General features: G+C 63.9%; 2 protein-coding genes across 5 annotated transcripts in view; one reads left to right on the forward strand and one right to left on the reverse strand.

Moving 5' to 3' along the window:
• RPL38 (ribosomal protein L38) overlaps positions 1-21,387 on the reverse strand; it is a 145,444-nt gene that overhangs the window by 61,181 nt on the left and 62,876 nt on the right. The window lies entirely within an intron of this gene.
• The window catches only part of SDK2 (sidekick cell adhesion molecule 2), a 44,742-nt gene that overhangs the window by 12,486 nt on the left and 10,869 nt on the right, over positions 1-21,387 (forward strand). For all 4 annotated transcript variants that reach the window (XM_072025630.1, XM_072025631.1, XM_072025632.1 and 1 more), the window contains exons 2-23: positions 5,195-5,354; positions 12,505-12,611; positions 13,744-13,891; positions 14,706-14,839; positions 15,804-15,915; positions 16,141-16,331; positions 16,462-16,545; positions 16,632-16,826; positions 17,002-17,118; positions 17,271-17,438; positions 17,624-17,726; positions 17,897-18,073; positions 18,164-18,300; positions 18,533-18,680; positions 18,754-18,894; positions 18,990-19,171; positions 19,428-19,543; positions 20,213-20,408; positions 20,571-20,669; positions 20,788-20,979; positions 21,071-21,192; positions 21,270-21,379. In XM_072025630.1, the coding sequence (XP_071881731.1) occupies positions 5,195-5,354; positions 12,505-12,611; positions 13,744-13,891; positions 14,706-14,839; positions 15,804-15,915; positions 16,141-16,331; positions 16,462-16,545; positions 16,632-16,826; positions 17,002-17,118; positions 17,271-17,438; positions 17,624-17,726; positions 17,897-18,073; positions 18,164-18,300; positions 18,533-18,680; positions 18,754-18,894; positions 18,990-19,171; positions 19,428-19,543; positions 20,213-20,408; positions 20,571-20,669; positions 20,788-20,979; positions 21,071-21,192; positions 21,270-21,379 (3,139 nt within the window). The remainder of the gene's footprint in view (positions 1-5,194; positions 5,355-12,504; positions 12,612-13,743; positions 13,892-14,705; positions 14,840-15,803; positions 15,916-16,140; positions 16,332-16,461; positions 16,546-16,631; positions 16,827-17,001; positions 17,119-17,270; positions 17,439-17,623; positions 17,727-17,896; positions 18,074-18,163; positions 18,301-18,532; positions 18,681-18,753; positions 18,895-18,989; positions 19,172-19,427; positions 19,544-20,212; positions 20,409-20,570; positions 20,670-20,787; positions 20,980-21,070; positions 21,193-21,269; positions 21,380-21,387) is intronic.

Below are 21,387 nucleotides of genomic sequence, written 5' to 3' on the forward strand. Positions count from 1 at the left end.
GAGGTTGCTTTTAATTAATAGCCAGAAGGAGATTTATAAAGCTCTTGGTCTCAGCGGGGGGCGAAGAAGGGGAGGGAGGGGAAAAGCAGGAAAGGAGAGGAACGAAGTAAGTTGCGAGGATTAGCGGACACATCTGCAATTATAAGTCTTTTTACTAAGAAAAAGCAAAAAAATGTTAAAAACACACTGAGGAGCTGTGCTGGGAGGGGGCAGGGTCACGCCAGGTTGCTTTTGGCACCTCTCCATGTGCCAGCGGGGACCGGAGCTGCTCCATGCCACTGCACAGCCACCAGCCAGGCCTGGGGGGGGACAGGGTGTCCCCGGTTTTTTGGGTGTCCCCGGGCGGGTTAATCCTGGCACCAACCCCTGGTGCCACTCACTATGGGGAGATCGGGGCTGGCACCACCTGAAACGCTTCTCCCAGCAGCAGGAGATGAAATTTGGGCTGTGCTGAGAGCCCCGTGCTGGGGATGCTGTGGGTGGTGATGCCGGGGAGCGGTGCTGCGTGGCGGTGGGCTGCAACCCGTGGTCCCCACTGCTGCCTGGAGGGCACCGCCTGGCGCCTCTCCACTGCTCCTGCCCCGTGTTGGGAGCTGGTGCCGAGTCACTGCGGGGAAGCCGATGATCAGGGGTGGTTTTGGGGGTGTGCAGGGCTCGGCGAGGGTGCCCACCTCATCCCCACCTTCCCTCGCAGCCCCTCGGCGCCGTGGCACGGGCGCGCCGAGCTCCGCGTCTCCCCAGGTGCCGGCGGCGCTCGGCATTTCAATTCTGTTTGCTTTTTATTAAGGGGAAGAGGCCTCGTCTCAGGAATACTAATGGCCCCGGCAGCGGCGGAGAGCGCCGCTAATCCTCCAGCACCTGCCGGCCACCGCGTGGCCACCGGCACCGGCACGGCCATGGGGGGGGACACGGGGGGGTGAGCGAGCAGAAAATGGAGCTTAGCCAGCACGAGGCTCCCCGGGGACCTCTTGGGGCAGGTCCCTGGGCACGGGGACACCGCGCTGGGGTGGCTGCAGAGGGGACGAGGTTCGTCCCTGGGGATGGGTGCTCTTTGGGTGCACCCTTGGGTGCTCGCTCTTTGGAGACGCGAGGGGGTGGCCGGTGCTGGGGCGATGGCACGGACCCGTCCCACGGCCAGGGGAGCCGGGTGGCACCGTGCGCCCACCCAGCAGGGCTGTGACCCCACGGGGGTCTCCCATGGGTGCTGTGCCGGGTGGTTTTAACCCCTTCCTTGCCACGCTGCTGCCCGCCCCCCCCGGTCCCCCGGCTGCGGAGCGGCTGCTGCGGCGCCAGGGAACTGCGCGGCGAATATGTTCCACAAATGAATAATAAAAACAAAGGAAAATTACCCTCTTTATTGAAACTCGTTTTATGAATAAAACAATTATTCTGGTAATTGAAAAAATGTGTCGTTAAATTAAATGCAGTGGTTCCTATTAAAATTTTAGTGGATTTTTTCTTCTCTGCTCCTTTTTTTTCCCCCCCCCTTCTCCTTTTCTCCCTCCCTCCCCTGCCTCCGCTGGCGGCTAAAGGCTGGTAATTATAGCGGAGGGTTTCGCTTTCTCTTTATTGTTTTTTAATCTCCTCGTGCTGCGTAGTCTGATGCAGAAGAGATTTAGCTCCATCTCCCCTTGCTGGGGGGGCTCTGGGGGGCAGAGCGGGGGCTGCACAGCGGGGCTGCCAGGCAGGGACACCCCAGGAGGATGCTCGGGGGCTCTGCTGGTGCCAGGGCCGGTGCTTGCAGCCCTACAAACCCTGGGGGAGCGGGGCTGTGGCTCTGTCACCCCCGTTGCGCGCTCGGGGTGTCCCCCGGGGTCTGGCTGCGTGATGAGCAGGGATGGGTTTGGGCTGCCTGGCGCATCCAGCTGCTCCTCGCCCTGATTAATGGCAATTAGCAGGAAGCAGGCGCAGGGCTGATCAGCTTCCGATTAATGAGCTGGGGAGGGGGGTGGCTGGGTGTCACCTCCCTGTCCCAAGGGTGGTGGCCCTGTGCTGAGCCCAGGCACAGAGGGGGGCTGCGGTTCCCCCAATGCCATCCCTGGGGTCCCCGTGCTGGGCAGGGGGGGGACCCAAAACAGGGGAAGGATCTGGGCATCTCGTGAGCTGCTGGCCCTGCACGGAGGGCTGGGGGCAGGTGAGGATGGTGGCGGAGTTGTGGGGACCCCGTGCTGCCTGTGGGGCCGTGCCTCGCGCCCCCAGCCCCATCTTGGCTCCTCTCACTGGGGTGCATTGGGCACGGGGGGGCTGAACTCAGCCCCCACTGCCAGCAGAGCCGTGCCCTTGGCAGGGCTTCAGGCTGGGTTCCTCCGGGCTTAAAACTCCCCTTCTCTTCCCATCAGGAGGGATTTGAAGCTTGGGGGGGAGATGCTTAGATCCCAGCTCGCCCATTACGCCCGGGTATTAGGATCCATTACCGTGAGGCCGGGCCCCCCTGCCCTATATCCTCACGCCCTCCCCAGTGCTAATGCACCGGCCACGAGCTCAGCCCCAGCTCCCAGCGCCCATTATGTAAATAAAGGGTAAGGACCAAAGATTTTGATCCCATTAGGCTGGATTAGTGCCTCGCGAGGCCTTGGCATTAAAATGTCAGAGGCAGGGGAGTGAGAGAGCAGAGAGAAGGGACCTGGGGTCACCCCCTTCCCCCTTCCCATCCTCCTTCCCCATTACCAGCGCTCGGCACCCCACTGATCCCCTCCATCACCGTGGCCAGGGGGTGCGCTGCCGTTCCCCCTCCTCTGCACGGCAGGATGGGGACGGAGAGGTTTAGGGGCACCTCTTGGCGTGGAGGGGACTGTGATGGGGTGGCGTTGGTGGCATGGCACAGCTTGGCACAGCACGGCACCCATGCGCCCACCCCGGGGACCCCAGCGCCGCCAGCAGCCGTGCAGCTGTTCCCGGGGCCGCCTCTCCCTCTCGCCGCCGCCTGTGTTTGGAAAGTGATGAATTTCTGCACCAACTAATTAGGCTCTAATTAGCAAGTGGAGTGTAAACAGTCACAACAGATGGGGGAGAGGCAGAATTAGCGGTAATGACCCTCCGTTTTGGGGGGGTGGGAAGGGGAGGATGTGGTTGGCACGCCCCAGGAATTCTCCTGCTGGGCTCAGGACCAAGGGCGGTGGTGTCGATGTGGGCACCCACCTGCACCCGGCTCTGGGATCCTGCCATGACCCGTCCTTCCCTGTGCAGAGGGAGATTTTTGGGGAAGAAAACGTAAATTTCTTGCAGAGGAACCTCCCGGCTGCAGCTCTGTGCTGGGCGATGCGTCTGCAAGGCTGGTGGGCAGGTGAAGGTCGGGCACAGCCCAGCCCCTGCTCGGAGCACCCTCTGTGGGGCGCAGCAGTAAATCGGACACCCTCCTCTCCCCTGGTTCCTCTGCTCCTCCTGCCACCCCTGGTCCCCGTGTCCTTGTCACATGTCGGGAGGGCAGCGAGGATTTCACAGCCGGAGCTGCTCCAGCGCAGCCACTGCGGGGGGACGAGGAGGGAGCCCAGAGCTGCCCCCACCCCATGGGAGCCCCGGCCTGGCCGTGCCCTTCTGGGGGAGATTTTGGCTTCCAGGGGGGAGTGGAGCAGCAGCTCCAGGGGGGTGGAGGGAACAGGGGAGCTGCTGCCGTGACCTTGGTGGGCGGATAACGATCGCATGATCAATAGCGGAATTAGGATGCGCCTCTCCTCCTCGGCACCGCTTTCCACCCTTTAATGCAGAACAGATGGCTGGGGCACTTCAAAGCGAGCTGAGACTTAGCTGCTTAAAATCAAATTAGGATGTGTGCAAACAGCGAGCTGCCCCCCGGGGGGGGGCGTGCAGCGGGGGCACCCTGCTCCCAAACTCCTCCTGTGCCAGCGCCACGCTTGGCATGGGGACGTGCCCCGGGCATGCGGCTCTCTCGGGGCCACCACGGTGCCACTGCAGCATGTGGGGACAGCGGGGGGCTCGTGGCAGCCCCCAGCCAGGTGTCCCCATGGGTACTGTGCCCGGGGATGGCCTTGAGCTGCCCCAGGTCCCCAGGCGCATCGGCAGCATCCGTCCAGTTGGGCTCCAAACTGGTCCATGGCTCTTTTACTGGTTTGGGTACGGGGTCGGCGTCTGGCTGTGCCTCAGCCCCAACGGGGGGGGCTGTGGTAATCCTGGGGGGTCTCCATCCCCAGCATGAACTCATCTGGTGTTTGAGGTCAAGCTTCTGTCTGCTGCTGCCCCTGGCACGTGTGCAGCCCCACGCACACGCGTGCAGAGCAGCAGTGGCCACAGCTCCTGCACCTGGGTGCGCACCCACGGCCCTCCAAGCATGGCTCTGTGACCCCCTGAAGCATTTGGGGCTTACGGGGGGGGCAGAAACCAGGCTGCTGGGGGGGGGTTCAGCCCTGATACCCACACCCAGGGGGCAGCAGGATGAGGGCAGCCCCCGACAGCCCGCGTGCTGCAAGGAAGGAGCCGTGAGCTGCTGCTTCCCCAGGCACTGGGAAGGATGGGGCTGTGAATTGGTGCAGGAAGGAGGCTGCGGCACCCTGGGGCGTGCCGGCAAGGAGGAAAGGGAACAAACAGCCCCCCAGGGAAGGACTGGTGGTGTCTGGGTACCTCTGAAGCTCCTGCACACCCCCAGCATCCCTCCCGGCCCCGGGCAGCTCGCGGTGCGCAGCGCCGGGGCTGGAATTCAGCAGGCGCACAGAAGAAAGCAAAAGCCCGACCCCAAAGAAAAAACCCGAAGCCGTGATTGAAAGCGCACTTGAAAGCTGCTGGGGAATATGAATGTGTCTTTGAAGTAAAAGGGCTTCCATTTGTTAAGCAGAAAATGGAGCTGTGTGTTTCGATTTATAGTTTTACTTAGCAAATAAAACAGGAGCCGGGTAAGTGTTTATGTCTCACTCGGCTCCCAGCCCCTCCGCCCCATTTCACCCCCCGAGTTAAAAGCTCCGTGCTTCTGAAACGCTACAAAGGCAGCCAGGAATAAAGCAAAGAAAGCGGCTTAGAGAAACCCTGGATGGGCTAAGCTCCCGCCGATACGCTCGGGAAACGGCTGGGCTGGGGGGGCGGCCAGGTGGAGGGGTCCCCGGGCTGTGCCGGGGGCGACGGGGGAGGCAGAAGCTGGGATCCCACATCCCCGAGCCCTGCTGGGATAAAACCAGGCCCCAAATGAAGCGGTCGGGGTGGCGTGGGGCAGCTCCAGGCTCTCACCCCTCTCCCTTCTCTCCCCCAGACGACGTCTCCCCCTACTTTAAGACGGAGCCGGTGCGGAGCCAGGTGCACCTGGAGGGGAACCGCCTGGTGCTGACCTGCATGGCCGAGGGCAGCTGGCCCCTGGAGTTCAAGTGGCTGCACAACAGCCGGGAGCTGACCAAATTCTCCCTGGAGTACCGGTGAGTGCCCTCCTGGGGATGCGCAAGGGGGACACCAAGCCCTGCCCGGTGTGCCGGTCCCCTCCTGGGACGCCTCGCGTGCACCGTGGCCGTGCCTGAGGCTGGAGCCAGGATGAGCATGCCGGGAGCTGCCTCGCTGTGTTTGGAGAGCAAACGGCAGCGGAGCAGTGGATTTAAGCGGGTCAGCGGCGAGAGGAGGCGTTTGCACAGCGCAGGATTAGCAGCGGGCCACAGATCACGGCCAGGTTTGGCCAGCACCGCTCCCAGCCCCGTGCCCTGAGTAATCCTGCCGGCTCCCATCACTTCCAGCTCGCCTTGAAACCCAGCCGGGCACCTCTCGCCGTCTCCTCCGTGCGCGCGCGTGTGTCATCCTCTCCGTTGTAATCAATAATTCAGCCCCAGACGCGCCGTTCCCCGTTTAAAAGGCATCGCATCCCAAGGCTTCGTGTTGCTGTAGCAACGCGGGGCTGCTCCGGGATGCCAGGAATGCAGACAGCGGGGCTGGGGGACGGCCCTGTCCCTTTCCCCTGCGCCAAACGGGGTGCTGGTCCCCTCCCCGGCACCGTGCCGTGGTGGCTGCGGGTCCTGGGGACCTTTGGGGTGCCCCCCGCCAAGCCCAGAGGTGCCCCGTGGCTGCAGCTCTGCAATGCTCCTGGCTCGGTACCAGGGTGCTGATCCCAGTGCTGGGTGCCCAGTGGCCCCGTGGGACGGGTCCCTTGTCCCTAAACCTGGTGGCAAAGCTCGGATGCCCGTCGAGCCCCGTGATGCCAGCAGGGCAGGGCTCCAGCTGCGGCGATGCGAAATGTCCGGCGTTAAATGGGGTTGTGGGAGTGGGGTGGGGGCTGCAAACCCCGTGCAGGAGCAGCCTGTGCCCCAGGAGCCAGCGTTTGTGTCCCCACAGCGCTTTGGGGTGCCCTACAGCCCTCATCCCCATCCCAAGGTGACTGCCTCCCCCCTGAGCCCCCTGCCACCGGCTCCAGCTCGCAGCCAGGAAAGGATTAAGGCAGGAAGCGAGAAAACAAACAAACACGCGGGGAAATAAAAACCCCAAACAAAGCTTGCTGCTGAGCTCATGGAGCAGGCAGGATCCCTGCAAATCTCTGCCCGGCTCCCCCCGGCCCCACAACCTGTTGGCAGTGTTGGCACAGCCTGGCACACGCTGCCCGGCCCCGGCTCCCCGCGGGGATTTGGGGTGGCGAGAGGCGACTTTGGACACCTTGGCTGCAAGCGGTGGCTGCCGGAGAGGAAGGCGAAGGGCCCAAATTAGTTATGATGGGCATAAATTGAATTTTAATAGAGATGTAGGTGGCTGGGAGCCAGCCCGCTCAGGCAGCGGGAAGGTAGTAATTAAAAGTTAACGAGTTTAGAAACAGAGTAATCCTTGGGGGGGGCAGGGGGGAGGGAGGAGAGGATTGGGGCTGATGGCCGGGAGCGCACGGGGATGCTGGGGCTGGGGGTGCCTTGGTGGGGTGGGGGGGGGATGTGGGGTGCAGACACCCCCTGCTTGGGGCCAGCCCGTACCCCCTGGCGTGCCCCCGCTCTGGGGACCCCCCCGGGACCCTGTTGTGCCCCCCGTGCTGCCCACATGCTGGGTCCGTGCCCAGGGAGCTGCGGTTCCTGACCAGGGCATCATGCCACGGGAGCCTTCGGCCTCAGCATCCTCCTCACCGCTCTGCCCTCCCCTCCGGCTGCTCCCAGCCCCGCGCTTTTCGCCCTTTTTCCTCGCGCCCCCTCGGCCCCCCGAGCAGCTCCAGCCCTCCTGCACGGCCTCGCTCCCCGCGTTCCGAGGCGAGGAGCCGCTCTCCCAATTTTCCAGCGGGTTTCCATGGCAACTGCCCTTTTCCTTCCCGCAGCAAGCCGGCTCGCGGCGGGAGCCCCTCGCTGGCACGCGGCGAAGGGCAGGCGGGGAGCGGGCTCGGAGGGACCCCGGTGCTCATCCAGCAAAGGGCAGGGACATCCCCAAGGGGGGCAGGGGGGAGCTGTCCCCACCCAGAGCATCCCTGGGGACTGCAGGGGACCGGGCACCATCCCCTGGCCACTTGTTTCCTTCATCACCAGCTGCTGGCGTGGGGGTGGCTCTCCTGGGGGACCCCAGCTCGCCCCATAGTGTGGCACCCCAAAGCCCCCCGATGCTTGGTGTCACCTTGGGTAAGAGCAAGGTGGTGAGGAAGGAGGCGGCGGAGGCTTGCCCGGTGCGCCCCGTGCCCTGGCACCGAGCTCCCCGGGGCCGGCTCTGTTTTTTTCATGCGTGATCTCGCCGGTGCCGGGCTCTCCCGCGAGCTCTCCGGGGTCTGAGTTCTCCTCGTCGGAGGAATCACCAGATGCAAATCAGGCAGCTCGCTGCCTTTAATGAAACCCTCTGAAGGAAAAGCGCTTCTCCGGTGGATTGAGGCTATTTATTTCTCATACAAGAAATTTAACATGCAGATGAGTTGGGGCTGGTAATTTATCACATGAGATTGTCCTATTAAGGGCTGCACCGAGTCCTGCTGCCTTCGGAAATTGCCTTACCCATAGATTACCTCTGGACAGCCTCCCAGCCACGGGGACGCAGCTTCCAGCTCTGCAGCCAGCCCCCTCTCCTCTCCCCACGCCCTCCACAGCTGCTGGGGGAGCCCAGCAGCCCCTAACGGAGCCCCCGGCGCTTCCCAAGAGCCCGGACCCCCCCGTGCCAGGAGCTGGGAACCCAGGAAAATAAACCCACAGCTTCAACGTGTGCTGGATTTGCTCCTTTTTTTCTGGGGCTCCTTGGCTCCCCTCGCTGGGCTGTTTTGCTGGATCGAGGTATTTTGGGGTGCACGTCCCCTGGGGATGCAGCGTGCCACAAACACCAAGCCTTTATGGCCCTCCGGGGGTCCCAGGTGTTTGAAGCAGGTATTTCACCCCCAAATTTTGTAAAAGATGTGGCAGAACCCCCTGAAAAGCACTCCAGGGGCACGCTGGGTGGCTCACCCCAGGCTCCCTGGTTGCACCCCGAGCTGGGACGGTGCCAGCCAGGAGCAGAGCCCGGGGCTGCCTGCGTGAACTCTCTGCCAGCCCAGGTGTGAAGCGCAGCCTGGGGAGCTAATTGCCATTCATTAATGTAATTAACAGGCGTTGATGAGCATAAAAAGGGGGCTGCAGCCAGGCTAAGTGGGTGCTGTGCTGTCTCTGTGCTCAGCACCATGGCGCGCTGCCACCACAGAGGCTGCGCCCAGTGGGTAAGGGCAGCGTGGGGTGGGCTGTGCTGGTGGCACTGGTGCCACTGGTGGTACAAAGCCTCCCCCCTGTCCCCCGGGGGCTCGTTTGGCTCGGGCAGCAGTGGGAGGGAAGCTCCACGGGGAGCTGCTGAGCCCAAAATTGCAGCTGCTGGCACCGTGGATGAGTTCTCAGGGAGCGAAGCGCCGGGGACCCTTTGGGTGCCACGTCCTGGGCTGAGCCTGGTGCCTGGCTGCAGCCCCTTGCTCCCCTCCCTGCTCCACAGGAGGGGCAGCGGGTTGATTTTGGGGCATTAATTATTAAAAAGCTCATTGTCCTAGCAGGGTCAAGGGAGGCAGTGGCTCACGGGGCCGCCGGTGCCCTGGCAATCCCCCTGACCAAAGGAAAACCCCGCTGGCAAGCGGCGAGGCGACGGCTCCGGCCACGTGTGTCAAAGCAGAGCCCTTTCCAATCAGGAGCTAATTGAGGTTCAATAATAGAGCTAATGGGCGCTGATGAAATCCCAGGGGGAGGATTTAAAAACATATTGAGCCGGAGCCCAGCGTGGCGGCGTGGTGTGGGTGAGGCGCTGGGGCACTCGGCTCAGATGCTGGGAGTCATTAAACCCTCGCTAAGTGTGTTTTAATGCTCACTTGACATTTCATTATCACACAGTAACTATTCAAATACGTGTCCCCTCTAGAATTAATTAGTCGTTATACAGGATATTAATCAAAGGGGGCTGTGCCAGTGTGCTTATACCCAAAATCCGATCCAGCTGTTACCGGGCTGCATTGGAGGAACCGCTCAGATTTTCTGCGCTCTCCTGGCTTGAAATTTGATGGATCGGATCCTTTGGCTGGTGCTTTTCCCGGCCCCTCTCCACCCCCTCAATCTAATAATAATTCGGCAACGTCAGCCCCACGCTTCTCAGCAACCCTACAATAACAGAGCCGCCGGCATCAGCCAAGGTTGGGGCATCGCTCTGCTGGGGCGCGGGGGTCCCGCGGTGTTGTGAGCGACCCTACAATAACAAGGCAGGGCGTGCTGGGTGCTGGATGTGCCGGGAATTGGAGCAGGAGGAGTTTGGGGACCCTGTGCCCGTGGTGTTGGTGCTGCCGGTGCCTTGCCAGGGTGGCACGGTGAGGGGGTGGTCTGGGTGCTGTGCCATATGAACAGGGCGATGCGCCCCTGGCTGTGGGGTCCCTGCGCAGGCACCCATGGGAGGGGGGGGTCCTTGGGGCTGCTTTTTCCTTGGGGAACCCAGGAGCCTCCCCTCGCTGCCCCCCTGGGCTGTGCCGCAATGTCCCTGCCCTAGGGCGAAAGCGGCTGCTTGGGATCGGGTTGGGGTCGGGGCTGGGGGGCTCTTCACCCCTTTTTTCCACCAGCACAGGGGGGAGCTGGGGCCGAGCTGTTAAGGGGAACGTGGCAGGTGCTTCCCTGGCGCAGTAGGCGGATGGAGAGGGCTCGGTTTGCAGCAGGAGCCCATCCTTCTGTCAAACCCAACTGGTGCCAAAGCCGCCTCCTGCTCGCTGGATGCTTCTGCAAAGCCCCCCGGTCCCCTGGCACGGGGCTTCGGGGCCCCCCCCGGTGTGAGCACAGCACAGACGTGTCCTGAGCGAGCCTGGAGACGGCGGCTGCTTTCCGTCAGGGCTTTCTTCTGAAGCGCTGGCCACTTCTTGCCTTGGAAGCGCTTTTCCCCGCGGACGATGCCCTGTCAACCTCTGTCTGTAGCAGCAAAACAAACAAGCCCCTGAAACAGAGGAGTCAGCAGCACGGGATGCTCCCGGAGCCAGGCAAGATTTCCTTCCCAGCTTGAACTGGTGCAACACGTGCTTGCGGGATCGTGTCCTGGCAAAAAAAACAACCCGTTCGGGTTGGATTTGGGGTGCTGCAGCCCCTGCCTGCCCAAACCTGGGGGCTGCACCCTTTGCCTCTCCCCTTCCTCGCACCGAGCCCCCAGGCAGCGCTCACCCCCTCTGAGAAGTGTGAATTTGGTCCCCATCCCCCTGCACCCACGGCTGGGGAAGGGAATCGCATCCGAGCAATCTGGGATAAAAGCTTCTGCAGGAGCCAAGTGGCAGCGAGCGGCGTCTCTGCTCGTGTTCGGTTAATAACTGCAGGCCAGACTGCGCCCGGTAATTGATTTCCTTTCTCTGGGCTATTTTCATCCGCTTAGGTGTGTGCGAAAGCTCGTCTCCTTAATAGCTCCTCCAGCTCCGGTGGCGCAGGGACGAGGCCCCGTTAATTGGGCTTTGCAGGGCTGTCTCCGTCGGGGGGGTGCCCACGGGGGTGTCTCGGAGACGAGGTGCTGCAGAGGGAGCAGATCAGACAGCGGCGGGCGCCTCGTGCACGGAGGGGACGTGGCAAAGAGGAGAGGCACGGGGGGCTGCAGGGGGGCTCTGTGCGCCCCTCTGCTGCGGTGCAGGGGGCTGGCATGGGCTGGTGTCCGTCTGTCTGTCTGTCCATCCATCCATCCACACACGTGCAGGCGTCACGGCGTGCCCGCGTGATTTATCAACGAGGACGAGGCAAGGAGAGCGTGCCCATTATTTCTGGTGTCCGCCTCGGCTCCTGACAGCTCCCTGGAATTGAAATATCTTATTTAAAGCCCGGAGGGATCGTTTTAAATACCAGCCGTGGCACTCAAGGACTCGTTCCCAAAGGGCGCCCTCCCTTCTCCCGCGGGCGCTCGCGGTCTCTGGCACACCAGGTGCCCTTTGCTGCCTTGGCGCACGGCCCCCGCGGGGAGCAGGGTGTCCCACCCGGTGCCCCCTTTGCAGGGGAAGTCGGGACCCCTCCAAATCCATCCCTGTGCTGTGGCCACGTCGGTGGCAGTGCTGTGGTGCCCTGCACGGTGCTCCAAATGCCGCCACCACCATGCGGGGCAGCGGGACACGGCTCTTCCCCAGTGCGTTTTCCCTCTGGATGCGCACCCAGCTGGTCCCTAACGCCACAGCTGCCTTTGGAGCATCCCCAAGGCAGCTCAGGGCTGGACCTTGGAGCCTACAAAAGTGCCCCTGAGGGTGGGTGCTGGCAGGGGTCCCGCCGAGGTGCCCAGCCTGGCTCTTTGGCAGCCCCGCGCCCCCACCGCCGTCTCCCTCCCACCCCAGGAGATCCCCGCAGAGGGGACGTGCTCCTCGCATCTTATGAAAGTTTAATTGACTCTCTGCTAGCGAAAGAACAAACAAAGCTCTGCCGAAACAGCCCGCGGCGTGCTTTAATGCCAGATTGGATTTCGGGCGAGGAGGGCTGGGCTTTCTTCTTTCTTCCCCCTGCGCTTTATCTCGGAGCGCTCCCTGTTCGGGGAGGCAGCGGTGCGGAGCCTGCTCGGCCCCATGGGAATCAGCAGGGGGGGCTCCCCCAGGGGCTGGGAATGCACTGGGATGTGCTGAGTGGGGACTGGGTGATGCTGGGAGCCGAGCCGTGGTTATTTCCCCTATCTGTGGATCAGCCTGCGCGGCGCTGGCGCTGATAAGAGCGGCGACGAGGGCGCTGGGGCTGATAAGGCTCAGCCCTGGCTCATCAGAGCGGTGCTGGGCTCAGAGCTTGGGTGGATGTGGGGCTGGGGGGAGCGCGAGGAAAGGGGCTCCTTGCTTATATCGGGGTGGGAAATGCTCCAGTGTCTGCAGGGCAGCCCCAGTGCCACGTCCTGAGGCTGTCGGAGCCCCACAATGTGCCAGGGGCAGCAGCCCGGGCAGACCTCCCAGGCCTGGCTTTCTGGAGAAGGTGGCACCACCAGCAGGTCCCAGGTCGAATCCTGCTTCTGACAGCCCCAAAACCGCTTACCCAGCACCTCCCACCCACGAAACCAGCACCTCGAGCAGGCAGGGGGGTGACGAGCAGGGGGTCTGCGGGCAGGGGTCACCTTGGCAGCTCCGTGTCAAAACAGCAGCTGTGGTTTGGGGAAGGAGCCCGGTGCTGCCTGGCCACCACGGTGCTGGCGTGGGCTCAGCGCTGCTCCCTCCTGCAGGTACATGATCACCTCGCTGGACCGCACGCACGCCGGCTTCTACCGCTGCATCGTCCGCAACCGCATGGGAGCCCTGCTGCAGCGCCAGACCGAGGTGCAGGTGGCCTGTAAGTGACAGCCCTGGGGACAGCTCGGGGACACACGCAGCTGGTGTGGGAGCCTGGAGCATCCCCCGGGGTGATGCTGGTGGGGACAGAGCTGTCGCTGCCTCCCGGCTGCTCTGCCCCCTGCTCGGTGCCGCGGTGGCTCAGGGGTGCAGGATGTGCCCCAGGTGGAAACCCACGGCACCACCTCACCTCGGGCAGGGCTGCTGTGGCTCCCTGGGGGTGTGAAAGGCAGCACGGCGTGGAAGCAGCCCAGCTCCTCCCTGGCGTGCGTAAAGCAAACGCCGTTTGTAATCGTTAGGGAAAGCAAACAGGAGTGCACCCGGAGCTGGCGCCGCATCCATCAGCGCCGAGCTGGGGGAGCAGCGGGCGGGCGGGCACCGAGCCTGCAAACGGGCACCCCACGGGGGCAAGGCAGGGATGTGTGGGGCCTCAGGGGCTGCACGGTGGTGGCAGGACCCGAGCTGGGGGCATGGGGCACGTTAAGGAGGGCAGGAGGGTGCCGGTGCCCGGGCTTTTGGCTCCGTGTCCCAGGACCTTGCTGCTGTTTGCAGCCCCCTTCCCTCCGGGGTGCCCCCAGTCCCATCCCCATAAACCCCTTCCCGAGGAGCAATGACAAATCAGGAAGCTAATGAGAAATTAATAAGGCAGCTGTGCTAACAACTAATGATAATGGCAAAGTCGTTAAAAAAAGATTCTTTACATGTTTTTAATTACAGCAATTAAGGGAAGTCAATAAAAATCCCCCCCCCTTCCCCTTTCTCCACGCACCCTGCTTCGCTCTTTTCGCTGGTATAAATCTGCGGCCGCGGACACCCCAACCTTGCCGCGGAGCCAAGGTCGTGCCCCGGCTCCCCCTGCTCAGGGGGGTCACCGGGGAGCCCCGGGGCTTGATCCCACCTCGCTGTCCCCATCCTCTTCTGGGTGATGGGGATGAGCTGCTGTGGGGTCTGCGGGGATGGCTCCTGGGACGAGGACAGCCCCGGGCACGTGGGAGCAGTTTGGGGGCTTGCGAGGGAAGAGCAGACCCCGCGGATCCTCCCCACCCCTTTGGGACCCCATCCCCGTGGCCTCCAGCCTGCTCCTGGGCCGGATCCTGCCTCGTCCCCATGCTGCTGTCCCCTCTGCCCCGCAGACATGGGGAGCTTCGAGGACAGCGAGGCGCAGCAGAGCGTGTCCCACGGCGAGGCGGCCGTCATCCGAGCGCCCCGCATCGCCAGCTTCCCCCAGCCCCAGGTCACTTGGTTCCGCGACGGGAGGAAGATTTCCCCCAGCAGCCGCATGTGAGTAGCCCCTGAGGAGCCCCCAAGCCCCGGTACCCCCTCCCCAGTATCTCCCAGTATCCCCCCAGTATCGGGGGGGGGCTGCTCTTTCCGTGCTCAGCAGCCATCCCGAGCGCCTTGCACTAAAACCTGGGGAGGGGCTTGGCGACGGACGGCTCCGTTTGCCATCGGGGAAGTGGATGGAAGGAAAAATAAGAAAAATAAAAAAAAAATAAGAAAATAAGAGGGAGGAGGGTGGGCAAAGGGGCTCGGCACCCACTGGGGCAGCAGCGGTGTGAAGGAGCTGGCACAGGACACGTGTGCCAGGGATCCCTGCGGGGCCAGGCTGGGTCCCAGCGCTGCCGGAGCGCGGAGCCCGCTGCTGGCAGCCGCAGCCCGTGGGAATTGAATTTGTAACCCACATTATGCAGGAATTGAACTGGGCTCCTTTCTATTTGCAAAGCGGGATTGAGGAGATAAAACTCCCTTATCTCATATTTAATGGTAAAATATATTCCCCGAACCATTTTATGTTTCCAGCAGATTAGATCGTTCCGTAAAAAAAAAAAAAAAGGCGCAAAAAAAAAAAAAAAGCCCTATTAATCTTGCACCACCCGATGCGCTTCGGTGGCTGCTTGGCGTGGGAGGTTTTTGGGGTCGTGGGGCTGGGTCCTGGCATGGTCCTGGGGTCACCAGCTGAGCTCTGCTCCCTCTGAGGGACGGGGACGTGTCCGGGTGCCATCCGTCTGGGGGTCCCGTGGGGTGGGGACCGAGGGTCCCGGCGCATCGCTGTCCCCGTTGGGCTCACGGCCCCCGTCCCACGCTCTCCCCGCAGAGCCATCACGCTGGAGAACACCCTCGTCATCCTCTCCACGGTGGCCCCGGACGCGGGGCGCTACTACGTGCAGGCGGTGAACGACAAGAACGGGGACAACAAGACGAGCCAGCCCATCACGCTCACCGTGGCCAGTGAGTGCAGGGGGGGCCCCGGGTCCCGCTCCCCAGCGCCGCCTGGCTCGCGCCCAGATTTAATTTGCAGTAAATCTCCTCCTTCTGCTGACTTAACAGTTCGGCTGCCTCCAAATTTACACGGGCACCGTGCTGCAGAAGCCGGCGCCGGGTGCTAATTGTGCGTCCAGCGGTGCCCTCCCCGCTGTCCTCGTCTCCGTCTCGGCGCTGCCAGGATGCCCACGGGTGCTGGGATGGGTCCGTGCCCCAGGATGGGGTGCTGAGATTAGCCCCACGTGGGATCTGCTCTGCTGGGGTTCACCTTAGCCTGGCCACGGACCCCTCTTGGTCCCTATTTCTCTGGCTCAGTCCCTTTCTGGACGTGACCCGAGTGGCCCCAAATGTCTGGACCCCTTGGGACCCAGCCCAGGGTCCCCGCTCAGTGGTGACCCCAACCCAGGGAAATGTCCCAAAGTGGCCTCAGCCCTCCTGGAGCTCTCATCCCGGCTCCCCCCAAGCTCTGTTTGCTCCGTGGCTGCTTTGACACCTCCGTGCCTGTCCCCCCCTTCCCCTCCCACCTCATTAATCTGCTGCTCTGCACCTCGGGCATCCCGGTGCGTAATAAACAACTTAGAGCCCGTGTTTATGGATTCAGCTATATCAGCAGCTTTCCAGCCGATCACATTTTTACAGCGTCTACATGAGGGTTTTTTATTGTCGCAATTATTTTGCTTTATATACTCCCTCCTCCCCGCCAGCCGGCGCTGCGCGGGGACCTGCTGCCTGCGATGGGTGCTGGGGGGGGGGGGGTCCTGGGGGAATTTGGGGGGCTTAGGGGGGTGTCGTGGAGGCACCCAGGGGCCAAGTGATGGGCTGGGACCCGCTGTGGGAGGGCTGAGGGCTCAGATCTCTGCTTCCTGCCCCCTTTGCCCCCTCCGTGCCATGTGGGTGCTGACGGCTGTCGCTCTGCCCCATTCCTCCCCAGATGTGGGTGGCCCGGCTGACCCCATCGCCCCCACCATCATCGTCCCCCCCAGGAACACCAGCGTGGTGGCCGGCACCTCGGAGGTGACCATGGAGTGCGTGGCCAACGCCAGGCGAGTAACGGAGGGGATGGGGATGGGGATGGGGATGGGACTGGGGGACCCCCCCCCATCAGCTCTGCAAGCACCGGGGTGAAGCGTGAGCCCCAGGGCTGGGTGCCCCAGCTCCCCGGTGCCACGCTGGGTCCCTTCCCACTCTGGTTCCCGCATGGTGGAGGGAGGTGGGGGGCTGTAGAGGGTGTCTAGAGCTGGCTCTTGACACCCTCCCGGCCCCCCCAGGCCGCTGATCAAGCTGCACATCATCTGGAAGAAGGACGGGGTGCCCCTCTCCAGCGGCATCAGCGACTACAGCCGCCGCCTCACCATCCTCAACCCCGCGCTGGGCGACAGCGGCTACTACGAGTGCGAGGCTGTGCTGCGCAGCAGCAGCGTGCCCGCCGTGGCCGAGGGCGCCTACCTGTCCGTGCTGGGTGAGGCACACGTGCAACGAGCTTTGGGGGGTCTCAGAACCCGGGAAGAGGCGGCAGGAGGGGGGCGGATGGGGTGGATGGGGGGGATCCTGGTGCTAACGGCGCCCGTCTCGGTGCTTTCCCTTCGCAGAGCCCCCGCAGTTCGTCAAGGAGCCGGAGAGGCACATCACGGCCGAGATGGAGAAGGTGGTGGCCATCCCGTGCCAAGCCAAAGGTGGGCAGCGGCCCCCCCACCCCGTGCCCCTTCGTGGCCTCGTGCTCGCCATGGCCCCATCCGTGACGCAGCCCCGTGCCTCGCAGGCGTGCCGCCCCCCGAAATGGCCTGGTACAAGGACGCGGCCCTCCTCCGCCCCGAGCAGCTGCCCCGCTTCCAGCTGCTGGAGGATGGCAGCCTGCAGATCAGCGGGCTGCTCCCCGATGACACCGGCATGTTCCAGTGCTTCGCCCGCAACGCGGCCGGCGAGGTGCAGACCACCACGTACCTGGCCGTGACCAGTAGGTGCCAGCCCCCCCCTCGTCCCCCAGAGCCCTGCGTGGGCTCTGGGTAGGGTGGGACCCCCCTCACCGGGCTCGATGGGGACCCCATCCAAGCAGGGATGGATCCTCCGTGCCCAGGATGGGCACTGGGGAGGGCTTCACGGGTGGCTGTGCGTCTTTTTGCCCCCCCCAGGCATCGCCCCCAACATCACCAGGGGTCCCCAGGACAGCACGGTGATCGATGGCATGTCCGTCATCCTCAACTGCGAGACCTCGGGGGCTCCGCGCCCGGCCATCACCTGGCAGAAAGGTAAAGGGGCTGGGGGCTACGGGGGTGCGGGCAGCCCCGGGTGGTCTCTGCAAACTCACAACCCCCGGGTTTGGTCCCTGGGCATGTGCCCACTGTGCTCGGCCGATGGCTGGGTGCTGCGGGTGATGGGTCCCCCCCCCTGTGCCACCCAGGGGAGCGGATCCTGGCCAGCGGCTCGGTGCAGCTCCCGCGCTTCACCCTGCTGGAATCGGGCAGCCTGCTCGTCAGCCCCGCGCACCTCGCCGACGCCGGCACCTACACCTGCCTGGCCACCAACTCGCGTGGCGTGGACGAAGCCTCCGCCGACCTGGTGGTCTGGGGTAAGGCACCCGTGGCACTGCGCTCTGGGATGCCCGGGATGGGCACTGGCACGCTGCTGGGCTGCTTGGAGGGATGCTGAGACTTGCTGCCACGAGGCCACATGTGGCACTGTCCCCTCTGTCACTCCCCTGGTGGCTCTGTCCCCACGTTGATGCCTGGTGGATCAATTTGTCCCCCCCCGCAGCACGGACACGCATCACTGACCCCCCGCAGGACCAGAGCGTCATCAAGGGGACCAAGGCGTCCATGAGCTGTGGGGTCACCCACGACCCCAGCGTGGATGTCAGGTGGGTTCCAGGGGCTGGGGACGGAGCTGGAGATGCTCGGCACCGCTCGGTGGTCCTGCAGTGCCACCTGGTGCCCTGCGCACAGGGATCCCGGCGCTGGGTCCCCTGTGCTGCTTGGGGAGGGGGCTGCAGGGTGCCAGGACGCCCCCCTGGGTTCCCACCCGGCACAGGTACGTCTGGGAGAAGGACGGGGCCCCCCTGGGCACGGAGAGCGGCCCCCGGCTGCGGCTGGACGAGGCGGGCACCCTGCACATCTCCCAAACCTGGTCGGGGGACATCGGCACCTACACCTGCAAGGTGCTCTCAGCTGGCGGCAACGACTCGCGCAGCGCCCACCTCCGTGTCCGGTGAGACCCCCCCCTCTACCCCACAGGCACCCCGTACCCCCCCCTACCTGTGCCCACACCCTAACCGCTGCGCCCCCCCGCCCCGTCCAGGCAGCTCCCCCACGCCCCCGAGAGCCCCGTGGCCGTGCTGAGCCCCCTGGAGAAGCGAGCCATCAACCTGACCTGGGCCAAACCCTTCGATGGCAACAGCCCCCTGCTCCGCTACGTCGTGGAGGTCTCCGAGAACAGTAAGGGGCTGCCCCCACCTGCCTCGTCCCCGTGTTGTCCCCGTGCTGGTGGCTCTGCTGTCCCCACACGGTGACACGGGGCGAAGTCCCATCCTCATCATCGCCCCGAGGTGGGCTGGGGTGAGGAGGGAGGGAAGGGGATGCGGCAGGGAGCCTGGGGACCCAAAGGACTGCGTAGCCACCGGGTGGGGGATGCGGGCACCCTGCAGGCTGGGTCCTCTCCCCCCCACAGACGCTCCCTGGACCGTGCTGCTGGCCAGCGTCGACCCCGAGCTGACGTCGGTGGTGGTGAGGGGCTTGGTCCCCGCTCGCTCCTACCAGTTCCGCCTGTGCGCCGTGAACGACGTGGGCAGGAGCCAGTTCAGCAAGGACACGGAGAGGTGAGCTGCGGCAGGGGAGCCGAGTCACCCCAAGGGGGACGCCGGGTGCTCACCCTTGCCTCGTGCCTTGTAGGGTTTCCCTGCCCGAGGAGCCGCCCTCTGCGCCCCCCCAGAACGTCATCGCCAGCGGGCGCACCAACCAGTCCATCATGATCCAGTGGCAGCCGCCCCCTGAGAGCCACCAGAACGGTGTCCTCAAGGGCTACATCATCCGGTAGGTGCCAACAGAAGGGTGCGGGCACCCTGTCCCCAGCGTCCCCGGGGTGCTCGTGGGGGTGCTGGCGGCTCTGATGGCCCCCTCGTGCCCAGGTACTGCCTGGCCGGGCTGCCCGTGGGCTACCAGTTCAAGAACATCACCAACGCCGACGTCAACAACCTGCTCCTGGAGGACCTCATCATCTGGACCAACTACGAGATCGAGGTGGCGGCGTACAACAGCGCCGGCCTGGGGGTGTACAGCATGAAGGTGACCGAGTGGACGCTGCAGGGAGGTAGGCAGGGATGGGCAGGGGCTTGGTGGTGGTCCCAGCGGGGCCAGGGCTCTTCTGGCCTTGTGCCGTGGGGGTGTGAGGCTCCCAGGGGACAGGACACGATGGAGAGGTTGAGCACGGGGACCAGGCACAGGCTGCAGAGCCATGGCACGGCTGGGGGAAATCCTGGGACACCACCCTGGATGCCCGGGATCCCTCTGCCAAGGGAGGGGACCCGGCAGAGCCACCACCAGCCTCCTCCCCTTTGTGCCCGCAGTCCCCACCGTGCCCCCAGGGAACGTGCAGACCGAGGCCACCAACTCCACCACCATCCGCTTCACCTGGAACCCCCCCAGCCCCCAGTTCATCAACGGCATCAACCAGGGCTACAAGGTGAGGGGGGATTCCTCCCAAAATCCGGGCAGCCTGCGGTGGGGACCTCCGGGGCCACCCCTCGTGAAGCGGCTCAACGTCCTCGCCGGCAACCCCGGCCGCTTGAATCGATTCCAGCCCGACTATTCAAACAATATTTACCCAGATTTAACACTTGCATGGGCTCGGAGTCTCCGTAATTAATTCCAATTTGCAATTAATTCAAATTTACATTAATTAAATTGAATTAAAACATTAAACTTGTTTCTTAATCCACTCAAAAGAAGTTCAGGAATTTAATTGCCGCTGAATGAGATAACCGGAGCAAGTAGGATATTTAACGTTCTTATTAAACGCCACTTAGTATTTTTGATTAGTATTTTTAGGGCCTAATTAGTGTTTAATTAAGTTGCTATAGGCTATCTTGCACAATAGCAATTAAATGCCCAAACATCCGTCCTAAACGGAGGCGAGCGGGCGATTACGCACCGTTATCGCGGGGAGTTAATCACCGAGCGTGCGCTCGGAGCCGGCTCGTGCGGGTAAACACGCGCCTGGTAGGCAGCACCGAGCGCTCCCCGCGCCCTGAATTGATATTTAATCCACTTCGAATAAACGTGGGGCTGCTTGGGGTGGTGCCGTGGGGATGGTGGGGACGGGGACGCCCTCCCCAGCGCCTTCTTCCCGCAGCTCATCGCCTGGGAGCCGGAGCACGAGGAGGAGGCGACGGTGGTGACGGTGCGGCCCAACTTCCAGGACAGCGTCCACGTGGGCTACGTGGCGGGGCTGAAAAAGTTCACCGAGTACCTGACGTCGGTGCTGTGCTTCACCACGCCGGGGGACGGCCCGCGCAGCCCGCCCCAGCTGGTGCGCACCCACGAGGACGGTACGGGGAGGAGGCTCCGTGCGCCCCGTGGTGGGGCTGGTGACAGGGTGGGGGGACGTGGCACGGGGTGTCCCCGAGCCCTCTCCGTGCTCGCCCCGCTCGGGGATCCCGTGGGCTCCCTCTGTGCGTGGCTGCGTGCTGACTCTGGGTGTCTTTGGGCAGTGCCCGGCCCCGTGGGACACCTGAGCTTCAGCGAGATCCTGGACACGTCCCTAAAGGTCAGCTGGCAGGAGCCCCTGGAGAAGAACGGCATCCTGACGGGTGAGGGTGCTGAGGGCAGAGCACGGCCCCCCGACGACCCCATAGCACCTCTCCACGCACCCTGCTCGGTCCCAGGGGGTGCGCAACGAGGGGGCTGACGGCTCGGGGTGCCCCCCAGGCTACCGCATCTCGTGGGAGGAGTACAACCGCACCAACACGCGGGTGACCCACTACCTGCCCAACGTCACCCTGGAGTACCGCGTCACCGGCCTCACCGCCCTCACCACTTACACCATCGAGGTGGCCGCCATGACCTCCAAGGGCCAGGGCCAGCTTTCCTCCTCCACCATCTCCTCTGGGGTGCCCCCAGGTGAGCGCAGCGCTGGGGGATGGCTGCGGGATGTTACTGGGGTTTGGGGGCGAGCAGCCGGTGCCGACCGCCCTGCCCCGTCCCCCCGCAGAGCTCCCCGGTGCCCCTACCAACCTGGGCATCTCCAACATCGGTCCCCGCTCCGTCACCCTCCAGTTTCGCCCGGGTTATGATGGCAAAACCTCCATCTCCCGCTGGCAGGTGGAGGCACAGGTACCGGGGGTGGCTTTTTGGGGGTGGCACGGGGGGTGCCGGGGGGGGGGAGGCTCACCCCCACTGCCGCCCTGCAGGTGGGGCAGAGTGGCGAGGCCGAAGAGTGGAGGCTCGTGCACCAGCTGGCCAATGAGCCCGACGCCCGCTCCATGGAGGTGCCCAACCTCAGCCCCTACACCTACTACAGGCGAGTGG

Source organism: Anas platyrhynchos, chromosome 19, assembly GCF_047663525.1.
Source record: "Anas platyrhynchos isolate ZD024472 breed Pekin duck chromosome 19, IASCAAS_PekinDuck_T2T, whole genome shotgun sequence".
Classification (NCBI taxonomy): Eukaryota; Metazoa; Chordata; class Aves; order Anseriformes; family Anatidae; genus Anas; species Anas platyrhynchos.